Here is a 25,237-nt window from a genome sequence, read left to right as displayed (position 1 = left end):
GTAAAAACCTCATTGATCTCGGCCACAGCACTTCTTACTCAACATGTCTCCAAAGGTAAGGGAAACAAAAGCAAAACTGAAGTATTGGGACCTCATCAAAATAAAAATCTTCTGCACAGAGAAGGAAACAATCAGCAAAACAGTATGGAAAGGAATGGGAGAAGATATTTGCAAATGACATATCACATAAAGGGTTAGTATCCAAAATCTATAAAGAATTTATCAAACTCAACACCCAAAAAACAAATAATCCGGTGAAGAAATGGGCAAAAGACATGAATAGACACTTCTCCAAAGAAGACATCCAGATGGCCAACCGACACATGAAAAAATGCTCAACATCACTCATCATTAGGGAAATACAAATCAAAACCATATTGGATACCACCTCACACCTGTCAGAATGACTAACATTAACAACTCAGGCAACAACAGATGTTGGTGAGGATGTGGAGAAAGAGGATCTCTTTTGCATTGCTGGTGGGAATGCAAGCTGGTGCAGCCACTCTGGAAAATAGTATGAAGATTCCTCAAAAAACTTAATAATAGAACTACCCTATGACCCAGCAATTGCACTACTAAGTATTTATCCAAAGGATACAGGTGTGCTATTTCGAAGGGGCACATGCACCCCAATGTTAAAAGCAGTGCTATCAACAATAGCCAAAGTATAGAAAGAGCCCAGATGTCCATCGGCAGATGAATGGATAAAGAAAATGTGGTATATATATACAATGGAGTATTACTTGGCAATCACAAAGAATGAAGTCTTGCCATTTGCAACTACGTGGATGGAACTGGAGGGTATTATGCTATGTGAAATTAGTCAGTCAGAGAAAGACAAATATATGACTTCACTCATATGAGGACTTTAAGACACAGAACAGTTGAACACAAGGTAAGGGAAGCAAAAATAATATAAAAACAGGGAGGGGGACAAAACATAAATGACTCTTAAATATAGAGAACAAGCAAAGGGTTGCTATAGGGGTTGTGGGAGGGGGTGATGGGCTAAATGGGTAAGGGGCATTAAAGAATCTACACCTGAAATCTTTGTTGTACTATATGGTAACTAACTTGGATGTAAATTTTAAAATTAAATAATTAACTAAAAAAATGATGTTAAAAAACAAATAAAATAGCCAAGATATGGAAGCAACTTAAATGTTTATTGACATATGTGTATACACACACATACACACGCAGTGTGGAATGTGGAATGTGATGCAGCCACAAAAAGGATGAGATCTTGCCATTTGCAACAACATGGATGGACCTGGAGGATATTAAACTAAGCGAAATAAGTCAGACTGAGAAAAAGAAATACCATATGATTTCACTCATATGTAGAATCTAAAAAACAAAGCAAATGAATAAACAGAACAAACTGAAGGTTGCCAGAGGGAAGGCGGGTGGAAGGAATGGCCAAAATGGGTGAAGAGGAGTGGGAGATACAGGCTTCCAGTTATGAAATGAATCAGTCCTGGGAATGAAAGGTATAGCGGCACATGGCTGGCTTGATCACTGGAGCATGCAATTCTTTTTTTTTTTTTTTAATTTTTTTTTCAACGTTTTTTATTTATTTTTGGGACAGAGAGAGAGCATGAACGGGGGAGGGGCAGAAAAAGAGGGAGACACAGAATCGGAAACAGTGGAGCATGCAATTCTTGATCTTGAGGTTGTAAGTTCAAGTCTCAATCGGAAGTAGAGATTACTTAAAAATAAAATCTTTAAAAAATTTAAAAAAATAAAAGGGTACAGTATAGGGAATACATATCGTCAATGATATTGTAATAGCATTGTATGGTGACAGATGGCAGCTACACTTGTGGTGAGCACAGCATAATGTATAAAGATCACTATGTTATACGCCTAGAAGTAATGTAACATTGTCAGCTGTACTCAAAATTTTTTTAAGTTTATTTACTTATTAGAGAAAGAGAGAAAAAGAGGAGAGAGAATCCCAAGCAGGCTCTGTCATATGATATGTCATATGTCATATGAATAATGCTACTATGTTGTTAGTGCAGAGCCCGAGGCATGGCTTGAACCCGCAAACTGCAAGATCACGACCTGAGCTGAAACCAAGAGTCGGACACTTAACTGACTGAGCCACCCAGGTGCCTCTCAAAAAAAATTTTAATATAAATATATAGTAAATAAATAAATAAAAATTTTAAAAAGAAAAACCCATTGAAAACATCCAGAAAACGTTTCCTAAGTTAAAAAAAAAACACACAAAAGAAAATATGGTCCCTTCTTTTAGGTGTTTTCAAAGCTGAAAATGATCCTTGGGGATGAAATCTGAAGAACACAGAACAGAAAGATGGGATGATGCTGGATCCTTGGTGATGTCATTCAGCCACTGAATTGGAATCCATAGGCTACTTATTCTACCTCCAAACATATGAGATATCATATTTCTGTGTTGTTAAATTTCTGGTAATTATAAATAAAGACATTCTAACTTTATACAAATTCCAGAATGTAGACGACTTGGTGCTCAACTGGCTCTCTTAATCCAGAAATTCCAAGTTTACATTTCCAGTGACTGAGGATGACCAAGATAAAAGACATGAATGGAATCAGTTGGTCTTGAAGTTCTGAACGGAACTCTGGTACAAAGTTATTTTGGAGTCAGAACCAACAGATCTCTAATATTCCTTGGGTCTGAAAATTGCAGCAACTGGTGAGACAGAAGGTTGGTACTTTTTAAGGCACTCATATTTTTGAGGGCTTGAACTTTGGAATTTGATATCTTTAGGTTGTTATGGGTAGAAGTTGGAACTGGCAGAGACTTTTGGGTACTCTTTTTTTAAAAATGGTAATTTACATGTCACAAATTCATCATTTTAAGGGTATAATTCTGTAGTTTTTACTATATTACTGCTATTTAATTATAGAATATTTTTCATCCATCAATTAATAGACATTTATGTTGTTGCTATTTTTTAGCTATTATGAATAATGCTACTATGAACATTCCTGTACAAGTTTTGGTGTGGACATATATGTTTTCATTTCTCTTGGATATATATCTAGGAGTACAAGTGCTGAGTCATATGGGATAATTCTATGTTCAACATTTTGATGAACTACCAGACTATTTTCAAAAGCAACTGCAGCATTATACAGTCCTACCAGCTATGTATGAGGTTTCTAATTTCTCCATATGTTGTCAACACTTATTACTGTCTTTTTTTAAATTATAATCATCCCAATAGGTATGTAGTGGTTTTGATTGTAATTTAGCTAATTACTAATGATGGTGAGCATCTTTTCATGTGTTATGGGCTATTTGCATATATTCTTTGGAGAAATGTTTTTCCAAATCTTTGGTCCATTTTTAAATTGAGTCATTCATCTTTTGTCTTTTTGTTGAATTTAAGAGTTCTTTATATATTCTAGATACTAGATTCTTATTACATAGGGTATGCTTTGCAATTATTTTTCCCATTCTCTGATTCATTTTGATTTTTTAGAGTTTGTTTGTTTTGAGAGAGAGAGAGAGCACATGTATGCATAGGAGGGACAAAGAGAGGGGAGAGAGAGAATCCCAAGCAGACTCCACACTATCAGAGCAGAGCCAGTGTGGGGTGAGATGATGACCTGAGCTGAAATTAGGAGTCAGATACTTAATCTACTGAGCCACCCAGGCACCCCTTGAATTGATTTTTGTATATGGTGTGATGTAGGGATCTAATTTCATTCTTTTGTATGTAGATATCCAGTTGTCTCACTACCATGTGCTGAAAAGACTATTCTTTCTTTCGTTGAATTATTGTGGCACCTTTACCAAAAATTAATTAACAATAGATGTGAGGGCTTATTTCTAGACTCAGTTCTAATTCATTGATCAACTGCAGTTGACCTTTGAACAACACTGGGAGTAAGGGCACTGACCCCTGACACAACTGAAAATCCACCTACAACTTTTTACTCCTCAAAGCTTAACTAATAGCCTACTATTGACCTGAAGCCTTATCAATAACATAAATAATTGATCAATACTTATTTTGTAGGTTGTATATATTATATACTATATTCTTACAATAAAGTAAGCTAGAGAAAAGAAAATGTTATTAAGAAAATCATAAGGAGAAAATACATTTATAAGGGCACCTGGGTAGCTAAGTTGGTTAAGCATCCGACTCTTGGTTTTGGCTCAGGTCATGATCTCACTGTTCATGAATTCGAGCCCCACATTGGTCTCTGTGCTGGCAGCATGGAGGCTGCTTGGGATTCTCTCTCTCTCTCTGCCCCTCCCCTGCTAGCTTGCTGTCTCTCAAAAATCAATAAATAAACGTTAAGAAAAAGAAGAAAATACATTTATAGTACTATAAAATCTCTGCATTATAAGTAGACTCATACAGTTCAAACCCATGCTGTTCAAGGGTCAACTGTAGCATACTTGACCACAATTTGTGTTTTTATAAAGCAAATTAACTAATAATTATTAAATGAGAGAATGATCTCAGCATAGCATGGAATTTGTCATCCTCAAATTTTCATACTTGATTTTTCTGGTGAAAGGAGGCCACAGCAGAGGTAATAGAATTGTAACCTTTATTAGGGTGGGAAAAGGCCTTCAGCTCAGCTGCGACACAGGCAAGAGATCTTTCAACGCTTAAAAAAAGTAAAAAATAAAAAAATGAGCACTAGTACCCAGGATGCCTCCCCAGAAAGGTATTCTCTCACACTGTAGCAGGTTTCACTTCTCTCTGTGCATGCCTTAAAGCAACCCCACTGGCAAGGAGCTCTACTTCATCTACATTATTTCAGTACCCATCAGTTTGAATTTCTACTCTTAACATTTTTAAAAAAATATATCCCTGAAGCAGCTTCTGCTATAAGCGCCTGCCAGGGTCGTTTAAGTTTCTCCTCAGGTGCCAATTACTGGCATGTGATTTTTTTTGTGCTCTGGTTCCAAAGTAGCATGGATTTTAAGTGGTGCACCATAACCCTGTTTTTCCCATAAGCCTTATTATTTCTAGTGAAAAATATTGCAAGACATAAGGTTTTTCATGAATGTGCATAACATGTTACAACATAAATGCCTGTATTTTTACATTTTAACTGAGGATTTTTGAGATACTGGATTCACTTAAAGTAGAATCTTCAGCTACAGTGGCAGGACAATGAGATGGAGATGTGTAGATAAATAGTTTTGCTGTCCTTCAAATCTTCATTTTAAAGACATTCTCCTACTTAAAGGATGGGCTAATCCAATCTGGGCCTCTGAAATTTTTCTTTATTAATAATAGTAATAGCTAATGATCCTCAGTCCATCCCATTTCCCAGTCCATTGATGTTGTTGCTGCTACTCAGTCCTCCACCGTGTGCTCCTTCATCCTTCTACTACAAATCCATTAGGCCAGTTAGCTATGGTTTAGCCAGCCCCAGACTGCCCCCCACTGCCCCCAGTCACAAGTGGGTTTTCACAGCCTACTAGGTAAAATGTATCCTCTTAGTCCATGCTTCCCAAACTTAGGCATTTTTCAGAATCACCTGGAGGGCTTGTTCAACCACCAGTTCTTAGATGCCACCTCTGGAGATTCTGATACACTATACATGAGGTCTGAGTGAGGATTGGCATTTCTAACAAGGTCCCAGGTGATCCTGAGGCCCCTCCTCCAGAGACCATATTTTGAATGGCATTGCTATAAATGGCCCTGTCATCAGCAGTGTTAATTATCTTAACCAGTTCCTTCCCTGTCAAACCTTTTTCCCTGGCCATTGCATTGGCACAGCCATTCACAACCAGGAGCAGTTTTGATCCCCAAGAGATATTTGACAATGTCAGGGAACACTTTTTGTTGCCATAACTGGGAGGGTATGCTACTGGTGTCTAGTAGGTAGACACCAGAGATGCTGCTAAACATCTTACAATGCTCAAGGTAGCTTCTTACCACAAAGAATTATATGGCCCAAAATGTCAGTAGTGCCCAGGTTAAGATACTTGGCAGGGATGTGCTATTGCTTTGTTTGCCCATAGCATGCAATCCTTCTGATTGCATCTATGTCAAGTTGATAGCCTATGAAGCAAAGATAGAGATAAAGGAACAGTTGCATTTCCCACCCCAAATTTTTTTACATTTCATTGAAAATACAACATCTAAACTTTCAAAGTGTAAAGTGCTTTGAAAAATCACCTATAAACATGATAACTTTTCTTCAGAGTTCTAATTTCTCCTTCTTAGGTCTCATGGCAGAATGGAAGACTTTACTGAAGTCAAGTCTTTGGATATTGGGCCCATCTATTTCTTTGATCAGGTAATAATATACCTAAGTCTCATCAAATTGTAGTTTGCATTTCTAAAAATAATTAGCTTTGGACCAGTATTTTTTTTTTCTGCTTTTTAATCAGAAAGTTTTCTTTCATTTTAGATGAAACCAAAAAGGAAAATATGGGAAAAAAGAGAACATGAAGGCCATTTCCCCCATTTGAGATACACCTCAAGAGCTATTTATAGGTAAAATATTTGGAATTACTCTTCAATTGCTGGGATCACTTTACATTTTCAAAGAGTTATAGGTGCTCAGGACCAGTGCTTCCTATTCCCCATCCCTTAAGAAACTATATCAAGGAATTTCCTATTTCAAAGCTGACCATGAAGCCAATCAGAGAACTTTATTTTAGCTAGATCAGTGATTAATTGAAGCATAATTGGTCATATCTGACCAGTCACTCTGTTTGCCCCTTTCCACACAAACCCAGCCTCAGTTTTGCTTTACAGGGTTTGTACTAGATGTACCCTTTGGTTTCTGCATTGCTTACTTTCTGTTCCTTTTTCTTTTTTAAGTTTATTTATTTTGAGAGAGAGAGCAGGGGAGGGGCAGACAGAGAGGGAGAGAGAAAATCCCTATCATGCTCCTTACTGGTAGCACAGAGCCCCACATCAGCTCACAAACAATGAGATCGTGACCTAAGCTGGTATCAGAAGTCAGATGCTTAACCAACTGAGCCACCCAGGGACCCTTCTTCCTGTTCCTTTTCATATTTTACTTAAATATTACCTTTTTGATGAGACTTTTCTTGATTATCCTATTTCAAATTTCTACCCTGTCCTTACTTTGGCATTCCCTATTCTTCTTCCTAACTTTCCTCATGTATTTATCACTTTCTATAACATAAATGTCATTCCTATTTCTTTGTTTTCTCTCCCTCCCCTTGTGAGAGTATCAGGTCTATAGGGAAGGATTTTTTAAAATCTACTTGATCACTTATCTATTCCCAGTCCTAAAAGCAATGCTTAACATACAGAATGGGCTTAATACAGATTTGTGTCCGCCCTTAAATATAAATGAAATGATGGAACTAGTCATTTCACAATGTTTTTTACCCGCTAATTACTACAGTTTTTCAACTTGGAAATTAAAATACTCCAACTCATCTTAGAACATGTATTACAAGGTTGTATAAGGTTAAAAGCTGTCAGTTATACCAGTGAGTTCTTGAGCAGGGGCAACTTTGCCCCACAAGGGGCATTTGGCAATATCTGAAGACATTTGTGGTTGCCATAAGTAAGGATGCAACACTAAACATCCTACAATGCACAGGACTGCCCTCCACAACAGAGAATTATCTGGTCCAAAATGTCAATAGGGCCAGGGTTGAGAAACCATAGTATACTCTTATGTGGTAGAGTTTGTTTATTTGTTTGTTTGTTTGTTTGTTTGTTGTTTTGAGCCTGCTATAACTTTTCTCAAGACCACTGCAAGTTGCTGCTCTTTTCAGAAGTCTATTGTCTTTTTTTAAATTTTTTTTTAACGTTTTATTTTTATTTTTGAGATAGAGACAGAGCATGAACGGGGGAGGGGCAGAGAGAGAGGGAGACACAGAATCGGAAGCAGGCTCCAGGCTCTGAGCCATCAGCCCAGAGCCCGACGCGGGGCTCGAACTCACGGACCGCGAGATCATGACCTGAGCTGAAGTCGGACGCTTAACCGACTGAGCCACCCAGGCGCCCCAATTGTCTTTTTATTTCCAACTCTTTCTGTTTGAAAAACAATTCGACATAACTTGGTTATTTTACATTCACAGTAGTTGGCTTATAATTGGCACTCAGTAAATGAGTTCAGGTTGTCATAGGGGCAATAGTAGGTCTGTTTATCATAAGGCTCCAGGGCTTTATTGGCTGCCCAGCTTTCTTATTTGTTGCATGTCTTAAGCATTGCTTCTGTTCATTCCAATTAGAAACACCCTGTTTCTTCCACTGGCTATCCTACTGCTGCCACTGTACCAGGAGTAAAATCCACACTTTTTACCATGAGCTGCAAGTCCTTCTGTCATTTCCTCTCCCACCTGCCCTCTGACTTCCTTGCATGCTACTGCCTGTCACTTGCTCCCCAGACATTATGGCCTATCTATTCTTTTAACAACCAAGCCCACCTGCTTTTGGTTCTTTGCATCTGCTGTACACTCTCCTTTGAATGTTTTTCTGCCATATTATTTTATGCTTGGCTCTTCCTCCTCATTATTCTAGTTTCATTGCAAATGCCACCTCAGAAAGGCCATCCCTGATCTCCCAATCCAAGGAAGCCAAACATACACCACCCCCGTCACTCTATTACAGTGTCTTGTTTTATTTTCCTTACTGCAGTTATCACTATCTGTAATTTTCATTGCCTTCCTTTCTCTTTCCCCTCCTTCTTCCTCCTTTCATTTTTCCTTCCTGTCTTCCCCATTAAGGTCCATGAGGTAGAGTTCCGTTCTCTTTGCTATGTCTCTCTAGCGCCTAGAACTGTGCTGATGAATATTTCTTGAATGAGTGAGTCATTTCTTCATATGTGCTGTTCCTAGAGAAATGGGGCTACTTTTAACACTGAGCCAGGTGCCAAGACCTTCATTGTTGATTATCTCCTTAAGGTTTTTAAGTCTGGTTTTGAAATGGGTAGTCCATTATTTGAGCTTCTGTCTGAAAAATAAACCAGACAGGTAAGTATTATTTTTAAAATGCACATTCAATTTCTCAACAACCCTCTGAAGGAAGTAAAATTATTGACCTTATCTTACATATAATAAAACTGAGGCAATTAATAAATGGTAGGTGTTAATATTATTATTGAAATAAGTAGTTTTTATCATTTCATTTGAGCAATAGGTAAATCTGACAATTATGAATGCATATTTACAAGATGTTAACAAAAAAAAATACCTTAAAGTGAAGATAACACAGTATGGCTCATACAGTTTGTATTGGAGTTTAGTAAAATGATGTTTATGAAAGCAACTTTGAAAGCTATAAAGAGATATAGAAATTTCATGAGTTATTATATTTAAAGTTTTCAAAAATGGGTCTTCCATCTTTTAAATATCAGTGAAAATATAACTAATGCCTGAAGATCAAAGATTTAAGATCTACATTTAGAATTCTTATGCAAATTAAAATACCTTTTCATCTTAAAAACATTCCCTTTTACTTTATTTAAGTACTTAGTTGGGAAAGTACTGTTATTTTTCACATTATGTGAATGGAATTATTATTTAGAAGAGAAATACAAGTAACTCTTTAGTGCTGTTTACCATTTTTAAATTTTTTTTTTAATTTTTAATGTTTTATTTGTTTTTGAGAGAGAGAGACAGACAGAGACAGAGTGTGAGCAGGGGAGGAGCAGAGAGACAGGGAGACACAGAATCTGAAGCAGACTCTAGGCTCCAGGCTCTGAGCCATCAGCACAGAGCCAAATTCAGGGCTCAAACTCACAATTCCTGAAATCATGACCTGAGCCACAGTCATTTAACCAACTGAGCCACCCAGGTGTCCCAGTGCTGTTTACCATTTAATAAAAACTTTATGCAAGTGAAATTCCATCGAGTGTTGATAATGTTTTACCACACTGACTTGGTGGAAGAAAACACTTTGAAATTGTAATGACTTGGTTAGCTGTCTTAGAAGTCTTTGAGCAACTGGTTTAAGGAACATTTCAAAGGACAGCTCATTTAAAGTACTTTTGTTCATACCTCTGATAGTGTAGTGAAATCAGTTTTGGTTTCTTATGCAATAGATACTGATTGAATAAATGAGTAAAGATAGTAGCCAGATTATAGATTTTAAGCTCCTGAAAGGGAAGGACTGTGTCTTCTCTGTGTATTCTGTGTAACACAGTGTCCATGCAATGTATGCTTGATTGTCCTCCTAGATTTTATTATATCAACTATCAGAGGCTTGAAGATACCTTTGATGTTGCTCAGTAAAATATGTGCTTGGGATATAAATGTTCTATATCCAACTCATGGCTCCTATCTTTTTAAAAAAAAATTTTAATGATTTTATTTATTTTTGAGACAGAGAGAGACAGAGCATGAGCAGGGGAGGGGCAGAAAGAGAGGGAGACACAGAATCCAAAACGGGCTCCAGGCTCTGAGCTGTCAGCACAGAGCCTGACGCAGGGCTCAAACTCATGCACTGTGAGATCATGACCTGAGCTGAAGTCGGATGCTTAACTGATCGAGCCACCCAGGTGCCCCTCATGGCTCCCATCTTAAAGAAGGATCACATCTGAGCAAAGCCACTAACCCACTAACATTGCTATCTGGACCTAAATCTATCTTTTTTCTCTTTATACTAATATTTGTTGAGCAAATATGTGCTAGAGAAACAGTAATGAACAAAACAAAGCCTCTGCTTCATGGCTTTCATTGGAACAAAAGGAAACAAATTAAAGCCAAATAAACAAGTAAATATATAGAATATCAAATAGTGATATGTGCCTGAGAGAAAAAAAAGGTTCAAGGGGAAGAGGGTGATGCTATATTGTATAGAGTGTTCAAAATGGCTCCATTTCTATAGTAATATTTGAGCAGAAGATGGATGTAAGGGTGTATGGTACATAACAGTGAGAAGCATCCTTGGTCTATTTGGGGATAACAAGGGGGCCAGTGTGGCTGAAGCAGAATGAATTGGAAGAGAGTAGTAGGAGATAAGATTATAAGAATAAGACGAAAGGGAGAGGCATCTATGTGTCTCAGTTGGTTGAACATCCAACTTCAGCTCAGGTCATGATTTCAGAGTTCATGAGTTGAGTTCGAGCCCCGCATCAGGCTTGCTGCTGTCAGCACTGAGCCCACTTCAGATCCTCTGTCCCCTTCTCTCTTTACCCTTCCCCACTCACTCTCTCTCTCTCTCTCAAAAATAAATAAACATTAAAAAAAATAATAATAAGAGAGGTGCGCCTGGATGGCTCAGTCGGTTAAGCATCGGACTCTTGATTTCAGCTCAGGTCATGATCTCATGATTCATGGGTTCAGGCCCCTTGTCAGGCTCCATGCTGATAGCTGTGGAGCCTGCTTGGGATTCTCTGTCTCCCTCTGTTTCTGCCCTTTCCTTGCTCACTCCCTATCTCTCTCTCTCTGTCTCTCTCTCTCAAAATAAATAAATATCTATAAATAAATAAATAAATAAATAAATAAATAAATAAATAGCAAAAAAAAGAGGGGATGGAGAGGGTCAGATCATGAAAGACCTTGGGTGCCACTGTTATGCAGGCTTTTATACTGAGTGACATGGGAAGCCATTGCAGAATCTGAGTGTAGAGGGGTCACTGGACCTGATTAAATGACTAGGCTTGTGTGTTGAGATTCAATTTTAAGAACTGGGGGGAAAAGCAGAAGATTAGATAAGAGCCTATCTATAGTAATAATCTAGGCAAGGGATGATTGTAGATCACCTAGTGTGATAGTTCTGAAAGAGGGGCAATAAGGTTGATTCTGGATATAGTTTAAGGTAGAGATGACTGGGTTTGTTATGGAACGGATATAGAATGTGAGAAAAAGATAGGGTAAAGATATCCAAAGATAACACCAGAGCCTTTGACCTGAACAGCTAGAAGAATGGAGTTGCTATTTATTGAAGTAAGTAAAAACTAAGGGAAAAACAGGTTTGGTGGGAAAGACCAGGAGTTCATTTTTGGACATGTTGGGTAAATTGACCTTGAGATGCCTTTTAGATATGTTATGTAGAAAGTGGGTATAAAAGTTTGGGGGTCAGGTGCGAGGTCAGAAGTATATATGTACATTTGTGAGTTGTCAGTGTCTAAATAGTTTTTAAAGCCTTTCAAATGGGTAAGCTTACAAAGGGAGTATAGGTAGAGAGAAGAAGGGAGGTGTGAGAGGGAGAAGTTAACTCAGAGATGAAGAGAAACCAGCAAAGGGTTGGAGAAGGAATATCCAGTGAGGGAGGAGAACCAAGAGAAAGTGATGTTCAAAAAACCAATGAAGAAAATGTTTCAAGAATGTTCAGTTATGTCAAATGCTGCGTGGGAGTTGTATGAGTTGAAGACTGAATAGTGACTGTTTGGTTCAGTATGATCAAGGATTTTGGTGACTTTAAAAGAGGCTTCTCTGTGGAGAGGTGGGGACACATAGAGTGGGTTGAATAGAGAATGGGAGCAAGTATAAACAACTTTCAAAACTTTGCTTTTTCAAAGCAAAACAACTTTTACTGTATACCACTTCACACCCATTAGGATGTCTATTAAAAAAAAAAAAAACAGAAGGTAACAAGTATTGGTAAGGATGTAGAGAAATTAGATTGTGCGTTGCTGGTGGAACTGTAAAATGGTGCAGTGACTGTAGAAAATTATATGACATTTCCTCAAAAAATTAAACATAGAGTTACCATGATCTAGCAATTACAATTCTAGAAGTGAAATCAGGGACTTGAACAGGTAGTATATACCCATGTTCATAGCAGTATTATTCATAATTGCCAAAAAGGTGGAAGCAACCCAAGTCCCTTGACAGATGAGGGGATAAACAAAGCGTGGTATACACGTACAATGGAATGTTACTCCTTAAAAAGGAAATTCCGACACATGCTGCAACATGGCTGAACCTTGAAGACGTTATGCTAAATGAAATAAGACAGTCACAAATGAACAAATATTGTATGATTCCTCTTATATGAAGTTCATAGGGTAGTCAAAATTGTAGACACAGGAAGTAGAATGGTGGTTACCAGGGCTGGGGGTGGAGTGAGTGATATAGGGTATATAATGTCTCCTCTACCTTCTCAGGATCTCCTACCGGGATGGATATAAGACAGATCAGTAGGAGAAAAACATTTTTATCTAGTAATTTTTAAGTGTAGAACAAACACCGAATGGAACAGAGTTGAATGCTTATATGCTAGGTTGGACAAAATAATAAACTGTGAAAATGTGACAAGACAAAGGGGTAGGCTAGAGAAATTAATCCTTGAGAAATGACTCAGAAGGTAAGAGTTTAACAAAATTTGTTTGTACAGATTTTTCCTGACCTCAGCTTAATCTTTGGTGATAAGAATGTTTCTTCCTCCTGGTATAGGGAGGGTATGTTTCACCTGAGGGTTTTAGCTCCTGCTTTCAGGAAGAAAAAGGAAGGTCAGAATGCACTTCTTGCATTTGCTATTTTTCAAGTGCCTTTAACTCAATATAATCAATATGCTAAAATGGCATATTTTGGGGTGGTATGCTCTGAACCTCCACAGGAGGGATGGAGAGTTAGTGTTAATGGGTACAGAGTTTCACTGGTGAAGATGAAAAAGTTCTGGAGATGAATGATAGCAATGTTTGCACAATAATGTGGATATACTCAATGCCTTAGGACTGTACACTTAAAATTGGTTAAAATGGTAAATTTTATGTGAATTTTATCATAATAAAAAAAAGGAATTTTGCCATTAAGGCAGATAAATGATTTGTAGTTGGCAGGAACTGTATCAGTTCCTAAAAGTGTGTGGAGAAAAACACTGAAGAAATTTGTAAAACTAGGCTGTTGGTAATGCCTTGTAAGAGAGAGTCAGCTGAAGTCTGACCTTCCTTTAGTCTCTACCCCCTAGATTCAAACCCTGTGCATTTTAAGGGCCCAGAGATGGGGTAATCAGCACCTGGGATATGGACTTATCAACCAAAAATGTCTGTGGGACTGGGAAGGGCCTGGGGGTGCCATTAATTTCTAGTTGTTTTGGAAGAATTCCTCTAGGAAGCAATAGACTTAAATGCCACTTGATCAGCAGTACATTCTCTCTCCTGGTAGTTTAGATACATGGTAGGCCAAATCTTAACCATAATCACTTTGGTAGTAGAGTTAAAACATTAAGAATTCAGACGGTTTTATCAAAGGTGAACAACTTTGGCCCAAGAGAGTGCCAAACACTCTCTCTCAGGATAGCAATGGCCATGGAATTGTATGTTCCCTTTTATATACATTCCATATTAATATAGATATTAGCGTGAAATACTAGTATACATACAGTGTAGCTCTACATCTTTAGAAGTCAATATGAGGGGCACCTGAGTGGCTGAGTTGGTTAGTGTTATATATATAAATTCATGGGGTGAGTCAAATAACACACGTGTTTTAATTTACCAACAGGATCCCCCTCCATTTTATCCTTTTATTTTTTAAATTAATAGTAAATTTTGATGACTATAAACAGATGGTATTTTATGATCTTACTTCTGCTCAATTTTATCTTTCTATACTTCATTGTGAAGATTTTCTTCTGACTTGTCTTTCGTTTAACTAATTTTCTTTTCAGCTTTGTGTCTAATATGCTGTTAAACCCATCTACTGAGTTCTTAATTTGGCTTATGATATGTTTCAGCTTTATAATTTCTATCTGGTTCTTTTTCAAACATGCTCATGTGTGTGTGTGTGTGTGTGTGTGTGTGTGTGTGTGTGTGTGTGTGTAGCTTTCAGTTCTTTGCAAACATTCTCAATTTCCTTGGTCATAGTAAGCAGAGTTATTTTAAACTATATATCTCCCTATGGTTCTATTTTATTAGTTGCTGTTTCTACTGGCTCTCATTCACGTTCTCTTGATTCCTTGTAAATCTTGTGTTTTAAAACACTTTGTGTCACATACTGTATTTGAAAACTATTTTTAAAAATAATTTGGGGGCGTCTGGGTGGCTCATTCAGTTAAGCCTCCGACTCTTGATTTTGGCTCAGGTCATGTTCTCACGGTTTGTGATTTCAAGCCCTGCATCAGGCTCTGCACTGACAGTGCTGAACCTGCTTGGGATTCTCCCTCCCTCTCTCTCTGCCCCTCCCCAGCTCGCTCTCTCTCTCTCTCTCTCTCTCAAAGTAAACTTCTAAAAACTTTAAAAAACTTTTAAAAAAATTATTTGAGGGCTAGGATGAAGTCAACTTCTACTGGACGAGATTTACATTTGTTTCCGTCAGGAGTTTGTGGATAGCAACACTTAGGGGTCACCTTAATTCAATGTCAGGAAATGAGATAATTTGAAGCTGTGTTATAATGTGCTGGTCTAGGTGTACTTCTGGATAATCCTTACTCCTAGGCCACAGCCTTTCGAGTCTCAACCAATAACCTTGCCATGGAAGGCCCTAGATTCCAAATTTTGAACACTGAGCCCCCACAAAGCTATCAAAAGTCCTGACCAGTCTTTAAGCCTCTCAGATGCATCTTATAGAATTGGTAAATTTTCCTTCCATACCTCTAACCTTCCACAAAGGGGGAAAATATGGGGTTTTTCTCTTTGGATTTCAATCTTCTTCCAGATACTGATAGTAACTCCTCACTATCACAAGTGAGCTCACAAGCTCACTTCTTGTTAGCTCTCTGTAGTCTTTAAGAAAAAAAAATTTTTTTTGGTCCAGCTTTTCTAGTTGTCTCCAAGAAAGGGTTACTTTGAATTACCTAGATGCTATTACCAAAAGGAGTAGATCACTTGCAAGTTTTAAACATGGTATGCATAGTTGTTTTGTAAACTGTGGCTGAAAATTCCAGTATATGAGATATCTAGACCTTTGCAGATCTGTTTCTGTTGCTGCTTTGGAATTTCAGTATAATGTAGTAACATCTGATGGGGTGTGTAGGACAGGCTAAGGGAACATACAACGTGTTTGTAGTCTAACCTAAGAAATTCAGGGAAGGCTCTTTGGAAGAAACGACCTCTGTCTTGTCTTATAATTAAGGTAATGAATAAGCAGTACACACATATACTGGTTTTTATCTTCTGTTCATAAATGTAATAAATATTAATTGTAGAAAAGTTAGAAAAGTATAAAGTATAAAAGAAGGCAAAAAAATGACTTCCACAATCCCATAATCAATTTACTTTTTTGGAGGATATTTGCTTAGTTTCTGTACTAGCAGATATATGGTGCATACATTTACATTTGAGATCATTCCACATATATAACCGTGTATAATCTTTATATAATATTATAACATAAGCATTTTCCCAAATTATTAAGAGCAATTTTCCAAACAATTCTTCATGCTACCCATTGTATGAGCATGGCACTATTTACTTAGCCATATCCTTATGGGCCATTCTTTTTTTTTCAATTTTTTCTAATATCAACAAATAATGTTACAGTTAGCAATTTTATTCACAGATATTATACATCCTTTTTATTACATTTTAAGATGGATTTCCAGAAGTTGAATTACTGAGTTAAAGAAAATAAAATATCTTTTAAGGCTTACATATGTTTTTTACAGGAGTACAAACAGTACAGTATCTAAAGAACAAAAGGAAGCAAGACTATCTACAGTATCTGAATGTGAGAAGAAAGATGAATTCCATTCATCTGGGATCTCACAAATTTCTGGTGTTTCCAAGTTTTCATCTAACCTTCGATTCACCAAAATATACCGGCAAAAGAATCTATTTGAAGAATATAAACTGATTGCTGCTGAAATACTGAGTGAACTTGGGGAGATATTGCAGAAATATGCTGAGTATAACATTACTTTCCCTGCGGGAATTGTAAATCTTATGAATTACAGCTGGCATGATCTTATTGAAGGTGTTTGTAAGTGTGCAACGAAAAATTTGAAGAAAAACAATGCCTTAAAAAGAGATTCCAAAAACATGACCCAAATCAGCACCTGTGCAAGAGAGGAATATCATAAGGAAAATCATCTTGTGAAAGCAAAAAAAGACCACCCTGTTTCATCGGGTGAGTAGAAGTTAATTAGATTTATAAATAATCCTCCAGGTTTCTTTTTTTTTTTTTTAAAGGAATAAAGGGGCGCCTGGGTGGCTCTGTCAGTTAATCGCCTGACTTGATTTCAGCTCAGGTTTGTTAGACTGAACCCCACGTGGAGCTCTGCACTGGGTGTGGAGCCTGCTTGGGATTCTCTCTGTCCCTCTCTCTCTGCCTTTCCCCCCTCACTCATGCGCACTCACTATTGCACACTCTCTCTCTCTCAAAAATAAACATTTTTAAAAAATGAATAAAAATAGCAAGTGAGTGAGATGTTGACAAAACATTATATTAGTGATATATATTTGGTTTGTGTTAATAATTTTAATAAGTGTTAGTGAATGTCAGGAGAAAGATACAAAAATTTATAGTGCTTTCATTGTAAGCATCTGTTACACTTTACATTCATGTGATATGAATTCTCTGCCTTAAGGGATCCTACAAATTCTTTTACAGTGGCAGGGTCCAAAATAAATATGATGCCAGCCACATATGTAATTTTTTTAATTAACTTTTTATTTTAAGATGATTGTAGATCCACATACAGAGAGATACCATATACCCTTACCCTTTCTCTATATGACAACATCTTGCAAAACTATAGTACAATATCACAGCCAGGATATTGACATTGATACAGTCAGGATTCAAAACATTTCTATCAAGGCAAGAACCATTCATGGAGTCCTTCTGCAACCACACCCACTTCCCTCCTTCTTCCACCCCCTCTTTAATCTTGACAACCACCAACGTGTTATACATTTCTAATTTTTGTCATTTCAAGGATGTTATATGAATGGAATCATGCAATGTATAACTTTTGGTGATTGCCTTTTTTCAGCAAGCTTAATTCTCTGGAGATACATCCAAGTAGTATGTATCAGTAGCTTGTTCCTTTTTATTGCCCAGTAGTATTCCATGGTATGAATGTACTACAGTTTGTTTAACCATTCCTTCCTTGAAGGACATCTAGGTATTTGGGTTTGTTTGTTTGTTTGGGGTTTTTTTCCTTCAGTTTTTAGCTATTATGAAAGCTGCTAAAACATTTGGGTATAGGATTTATGTAAATATAAGTTTAGATTCCTCTTTGATAAATGCCCAGAAGTACAATTGCTGGGCTATGTGGCAACTGCATGTTTACTTTTATATGAAACTTTCAAACTATTTTCCAGAGAGGCTGTACTGGTTTTTTGTTTTGTTTTTGTTTTTGTCTCTAAGTTTTATTTAAGTAATCTCTACACCCAACATGGGGCTTGAACCCACGACCCCAGGATCAAGAATCACATGTTCTTCTGACTGAGCCAGCCGGGCACTCCATGGCTCTACTGTTTTACATTCCTACCAGCAATGTATGAGTGATACCATTTCTCCACATTCTCACCAGCATTTGGGTATTATCACCACTTTTTATTTTAGCCATTCTTGTAGGTGTGTAGTAATATCTTATTATAGTTTTAATTTGCATTTCTCTAATGGCTAATGATATTGAATATTTGCCATCTGTATATCCTCTTCAGTGAAATATCTCCCGTGTCTTTGCTTAATTTTCTAATTAGATTGTTTTTTTAATTGTTGAATTTTGAGAGTTCTTTATATATTCTAGATACTAGTCCTTTGTTGTATATGTGCTTTCCAAATATTTTCTCCCAGTGTCTTCTCATCTTTTTAATAGGGTCCTTTGCAAAGAAAAAGTTTTAAATTTTGATGAAGTCCAACTTTTGAAAAATCTTTTTATGAATAGTGTTTTTGGTATCAAGGCTAAGAGTTCTCTGCCTACCCCTAAATCCTGAAGGTTTTCTCCTATTTTTTTTCCTAAAAGTTTTATAGTTTTACATTTTAGTTTTACATTTTACATTTAAGTCCATGACCCATTTGGCATTACCTTTTGTATAAAGTGTGAGACCTACACTGAGGTTCATTTTTTTGCCTATGGTTGTCCAGTTGCTTCAGCATCATTGTTGAAAATGCTGTCTTTCCTCCATTGAATTGCTTTTGTATCTTTCTCACAAATCAGATTGGTATATTTATGTGAATCTATTGTGGGGTCCTCCTTTTGTTTCTGCTGGTTCTCATTCATGTTCTCTTGATTCCTTGTGAATTTGATTATTTTTGTCTTGTGTCAGACATTGTTTTTAAAAATAATTTGAGGCCAAGGGTGCCTGGGTGGCTCAGTCGTTTAAACAGCTCACTTGGTTTCAGCTCAGGTCATGATCTCATGGTTTGCGGATCGAGCTCTGCATCAAACCCTGTGCTGACAGCTCAGAACCTGCTTGGGATTCTTTCTCTACCAATCTGTCTCTCTCCAAATAAATAAATAAACTAAAAAAAATAATTTGAGGCCTGGAAGAAGTTATCTTCAACTGGAGGTGATTAGAAGCAGGGACTCAAACAGATGTTTGTATACCAATGCTTATTATAGCAGCATTATTTACAATAGCCAAGAGGTGGAAACAACTCAAACGTCCATAGACAGGTGTATGGTTAAACAAATTATGGTGTATATATATACAGTGGAATGTTATTCAGCCTTAAAAAGGAATGAAATTCTGATACACATTATAATGTAGATGAACCTTGAAGACATTATACTAAGTGAAGTAAGCCAGAACAAAAGGACAAATATACCATGACTCCACTTACATGAGATACCTAAAGTAATCAAATTCGTAGAGACAGAAAGTAGCATGGTAGTTGCAAGGGGCTGGCAGGAAGGGAGGATAGGCAGTTACTGTTAAATGGTTATAGAATTTCAATTGAGGAAGAAGAAAACTTTCTGAAGATGAATGGTGGTGGTGATGATTGTACAACAGTGTAAATGAACTTGAATGAACTTAATGCTTCAAAACTGTACACTTAAGAATGGTTAAAATGGGGGGCACCAGGGTGGCTCAGTTGGTTAAGCATCTGACTTCATCTCAGGTCAAGATCTCACGATTTGTGAGTTCAAGCCCCAAGTCGGGCTGTATGCTGACAACTTGGAGCCTGGAGCCTGCTTTGGATTCTATATCTCCCTCTCTCTCTGCCCCTCCCCCACTCATGCTCTGTCTCTCTCTGTCTCTCACAAATGAATAAACATTAAAAAAAATTTTTAATGGTAAAAATGGTAAATTTTACATTATGCAAATTTAACCACAATAAAAATATCTTAATGGTTAAATGGTAAATTTTTGTATTATGTATACTTTATCACAATAGAAAACAAGATGGGGGACTAAGCTAACTGTGAAAAAGGAAGCTTTCCTTCTTATAAGGTGGTAAATAAAAGGAACTGAGTGAAAGGGCAGGTATATATACACAAGGGGGCATTTAATTTCAGAGTGAGAAGAGTTGAGTCTGTAAGCCTAAAACCAGGAACTTGTGATAATATGATATATATGTGAAATAGTACAAAATGGCCCATTTTAGAGACACTTGAGTTGATGCTGCTTCCACAGTTCCTTTCTGCCTACGACCACATTTGTGTTCCCTCACTCCCTGGGCCAAATTAGGGCTTTTGTGGGCTCTGGTGCTTTTCCCTTCACTGTGTCCCTTACTTCATAGAAGTTATTAAAAACTATATCTTATGACTGCATTATTACAAAGATAAATCTAATCCAGCTAGACTCATTATTATTTATTCATTATTGTCTTATTCAGTTTCTTCTTCTGCTTTAAAAGAAACTAAAATTAAAACATTTTGGCGGGCTTCTAGACATGTGCCTCATGGAGAAATCAGTTCTGCTTTCTTCTTCCCTCACTTCTGAGGGACCATCATCCTCTCAGAATGTTGCTCTCTCCTGCCACCTGATCTTTGCCTGTTCTTAGCCTCCAGATTTTTCACTGTTAAGATGAAGTTACTGGGGTGCCTGGGTAGCTCAGTCGGTTAGGCATCCGACTTTGGCTAGGTCATGATCTCATGGTTCATGGGTTCGAGCCCCTCATCGGGCTATGTGCTGACCGCTCAGAGCCTGAAGCCTGCTTCCAATTCTGTGTCTCCCTCTCTCTCTGCCCCTCCCCTGCTCATTCTCTGTCTCTCTCTCTCTCTCAAAAATAAATGTTAAAAAAAATTTTTTTTGATGAAGTTACCTATTTAATTCCAAGACATTGATGCTCTTCTCAGATGCTGAAAACATTTGCAAGTACCAAACCCAAGAATGTTAAAAATAATAATAAAGTCTTAGGGGTCTGAAATTTTTGCTGATAATAATTTCAGAAAACTTAATAGGGAGATATGAGTGACTGGCACAAACATGCAATTTAAAAAGGATGAAGAACCTCACCAGAGCTTAGCACTACATTCTGGAGAGTACAGGTAGACCCCACTTTTACCCCCAGAGTGAAGCTTTATTTTCAGTACTTTTAAGATTTCTCACTTTAGCTTCTATTGTGTTGATATATACAAGCAAGTTTCAACATAGCAAAAGAGCTGATATTTTAAATATTAAAATCATATTCGATTATAACATTTTATAGATCATAGGGATCTTTCTAGCTATTATCTAATTTAGTTGTCCAGATATCCCTGTCAGGCAGCTAATAGGGTTTCTGTTTCACTAAGAAGAAAACTGAGATTCCAAAAGGCTGAGTAATTTGCCTAAAGTCATACAGTTTCTGATTGAGCTGTGATCCCAACCCTGGTCTTCTAACTCCCAATATAGTAGCCTTTCTGCTATCTTATCCCTAATTTTCATTCTGCTATTGTAATAGTGATAATGATTTTGACAATGAGAATAAATAGTAGTGGTTGCTATCTCTACAATGACCCCTCTGAGATAGAGAAGTAAACTAGTGTAGTGATTAAGCCTTTGCTTTTAGGATTCCTGGGTCCAAATCCTGGCTATTGCATTACTGCTTATATAACTTTGAGCTCATATAATTATGAACACATTTCATAACCCCTCTTTGTCTCAGTTTCATTATCTGTAACATCGTACTAAAAACCATATCTTTTTCCTGGGTGGTTCTGAATATTAAATAAGTTAACACTAAAACACTTGGAAAAGTATCTAGATATAGTAGATACTACTTTTTTTTTAAGTTTTTATTTAAATTCCAGTTAACATACAGTGTCATGTTAGTTTCAGGTGTGCAATATACTGGTTAAACACTTACATTCATCACCCAATGGTAGACACTACTTATGTATTTGTTATCTTATTATTTTTTTAATGTTTATTTATTTTGAGAGAGAGAGAGAGAGAGAGAGAGAGAGAGAGAGAGAGAGAGAATCCCAAACAGGCTCTGCTCTGACAGCAGAGAGCCCAATGCAGGGCTTGAACTCATGAACCATGAGATCATGACCTGAGCCAAAGTCAGATGCTTAACTGACTGAGCCACCCAGGCACCCCTGTTATTTTATTATTATTATTTCCATTATCTCATATTATCCTCAGAGTAACCCTTTGGTATATAGGTATTATTACAGGTTCCTGATGGTTCATGAAGCCTAATGCATTTGCTTTAACAAGATAATTCTAGCAATACAATTTTTACTCTTTAAGAACAAGTGATTGCTGTTAATAAAAAGATTGGAATGCTCTGTAGCAGTTTTCAAAGTGTGGTTCCGGAACCAGTGCATCAACATCACTAGGAACTTAGAACAAGTACTAGCAAATTTTCTAGGTCTTATTCTAGACTTACCTGAATTCCTCCTCTGTAAAATGAGGATGATTAATTGTAGAATTTTGTTGAAAGAAATAAACTAATTTATAATGCATGTAATATGCTTAGCATAGTGCCTGGCATATGGTAAGTGCTTAATAAATATTAGCCATAGTTATTGTGCATATTCTTTTTTTTTTTTTTAATGTTAATTTATTTTTGAGACAGAGAGAGACACAGCATGAGCAGGGAAGGGGCAGAGAGAGAGGGAGACACAGAATGTGAAGCAGGCTCCAGGCTCTGAGCTGTCAGCACAGAGCCCGACGCGGGGCTTGAACTCACGAACTGTGAGATCATGACCTGAGCCGAAGTCAGATGCTTAACCGACTGAGCCACCCAGGTGCCCCTATTGTGCATATTCTTACTTGTACCCTTATTTCTTTTACTTTTATCATTGTAATTTTCTCATCTTTTTACTTTACTTTAATTTAATTTTTATTTTTTTAAATTTTAGATGCAGACTATTTGTATGGATTCCTGGAAATAAGGACTTCCCAATTCATATATAAAGTTTAAGAAGCTACCATGAGTTTTGCTTTCTTTTCAAAATATCCCTAAATATTTTATTTTTAGATAGATTTTAAGATCTAATTTTATTTTATAAGATGACTTCATTCCACTTCATACACTAATAGAATTTCTTGTCTTAATTTACATTTTGGGGTGCCTGGGTGGCTCAGTCCGTTAAGTGTCTAACTCTAGATTTTGGCCCAGGTCATGATCCCATGGTTTGTGAGTTCGAGCCCTGCGCCGGGCTCCACAATGGCAGTGGGGAGCCTGCTTGGGATTCTCTCTCTCTCTCTCTCTCTCTCTCTGCCCCTCCCCAGATCACTCTCTCTCTCTGTCTCTCTCTCAAAGTAAATAAATAAACTTAAAAAAAAAAAGAATTAGGTTTACATTTTAGCACAAAACTTAATGATACAGAGAGGCTTTGTGTCCATGTAGCCTTTTTTTTTTTTTAACCAGAACAGGCTGCTAACTGTTATCCCATTGCTAAAAAAATAAATGAAAGTAAAACATGAATTTTTTTTAGTGGTTCTCATGTGAAAGGGCAACTCTTAGAACAAAAGCATAAACACAATCTTTTAGTAAATCAAGAAGTTATGCAAAGATATTTAATTTTAAAAAACGGTTTCATTTCTAGAGCAAATTAAAATATTTCATGAGTCACTATGGGTACTTATGGAAACTTTTGCTAATGCCCTCATAAGAATATTAAAATATTGACAACTGTTTTTTGTGTTGATGATGATTTAGCAAAATACTCACTTTCTCTTCTCTTTCCCCTCTGCCCTCTCATCTTCCTCCTCCTTCCTTTTTTCCTAGCTCTTGTCAAACAAAACCAGTATTCACAGATCCCGCAGGATAGCCATTTACCTGTTGTCATCCACTTCTCCCTGTTATCCAAGATCTGTTTAGAAAATGGTAAGATCCCTTTACCCACCCAAATTAGGGTTGACTCTAATGAGCAAGCAGAGTGAGAATCACTTACATTCCCTGAATTTGAAAACTCTCTCAGTCATCCTCATAGTATAACCTCAGTCAGAGCCAGACATTTAAGTTCATGGATTCCAAGTCAAAAAGTTTTCAAATGCAGCCCCCACCCCCACCCCACCCCCAGCCTTCCCTGATTTCTCCACTCTTGTATCTTAGGAGTTTTTTCTTCATGGTTCTGAGAAACTAGCTTCAGGAACAATGACATGCCTGTCCCCCCAGAAGAGCACCCAGGGCCTTCCATCACAAAAACATACTAACTTGGACTAGGAACCAAACCTTCTGGGTTAAAAGGCAAAACTTGGTTCTTAAATTGTTTAAATGTTATAAAGGAGACTTCCCAAGGAAGATTATGGTTACACAAATCTAGGAAGAATACAGATGATCCCTTTATGAGGTTATAAAAGGGATAAGATATAGGTTGTTAGGAAAAGGGAAACTCGTCATCCCTTGAAATACAGACATAATATAGCTGTGTGGCTCAGGGAGTGAGTAGGAGTTGGGGCTGACTGCCATGGGTCTCATAGATTTGCTTCTCATAATCTTTTCATCATAATCTAAGAACTTTAAGACCTGTTGAAGTTTCTGCTTTTAGGGAATATGCTTTTAGGCGTCCAGTGTCCCTCCCATACTTCCCCGTTCCCTACATATGCTTCTGAATTTGATGTATTTAGGAATCAAGTTAGGACTGGAACTGTCTCACTGAAGAGGGATAGATATTGAGGAAATATGCATATGCTAAGAATAAGCACAGTAAGTAGGGCAAAACAGCAAATAGGAATGAAGTAAATTATAAAGTATCCAGAGAGTTCTGCATGAAAATGCCCAGGAGTCCAAATAAGTAGGTAAAGTCAGTGACAGGAAATCCCTCAGCAGGAAACTGAATGACAAGCAGATAGTCTGTGAGCAAGGAGCCAGCCTTTAGTCATTAAAAGGCAGGACTGAAATCCCACAGTGGGAGGCTGGCAACAATGCATTATCTAACCCCAAGGAAATGAGGATAGAATTTGTTCAGCCTTTCCAATCTGAGGTAAGGATGGTTCTCTTGATCCAGTGATGATGAACCTGAATGTGATTATGTTAGTCAGGAATCTTTAAGCTGTAGGTGACAAGAACCCAACTCACACTAGCTTCAGCAACAGGAGAATCCTGTGCTCG

At 37.3% G+C, this 25,237-nt stretch overlaps 1 protein-coding gene across 3 annotated transcripts in view; it reads left to right on the top strand.

The window, feature by feature from the left end:
• LOC102955427 (uncharacterized protein C3orf20 homolog) overlaps nucleotides 1-25,237 on the top strand; it is a 192,238-nt gene that overhangs the window by 7,875 nt on the left and 159,126 nt on the right. Inside the window, exons 2-6 of one of the 3 annotated variants that reach the window (XM_042992916.1) lie at nucleotides 2,267-2,701; nucleotides 6,201-6,273; nucleotides 6,388-6,473; nucleotides 16,458-16,918; nucleotides 23,912-24,010. In XM_042992916.1, coding sequence (XP_042848850.1) covers nucleotides 6,214-6,273; nucleotides 6,388-6,473; nucleotides 16,458-16,918; nucleotides 23,912-24,010 — 706 coding nt within the window. In that variant the 5' untranslated portion in view covers nucleotides 2,267-2,701; nucleotides 6,201-6,213. Of the gene's footprint in view, nucleotides 1-2,266; nucleotides 2,702-3,051; nucleotides 3,225-6,200; nucleotides 6,274-6,387; nucleotides 6,474-16,457; nucleotides 16,919-23,911; nucleotides 24,011-25,237 lie in introns of those variants that run through there. The other 2 variants (XM_042992915.1, XM_042992917.1) reach the window with 2 other exon arrangements.

Source organism: Panthera tigris, chromosome B4 (genome assembly GCF_018350195.1).
Source record: "Panthera tigris isolate Pti1 chromosome B4, P.tigris_Pti1_mat1.1, whole genome shotgun sequence".
In the NCBI taxonomy this organism is placed as follows: domain Eukaryota; kingdom Metazoa; phylum Chordata; class Mammalia; order Carnivora; family Felidae; genus Panthera; species Panthera tigris.
This window is presented reverse-complemented; position numbering and strand designations above follow the sequence as displayed.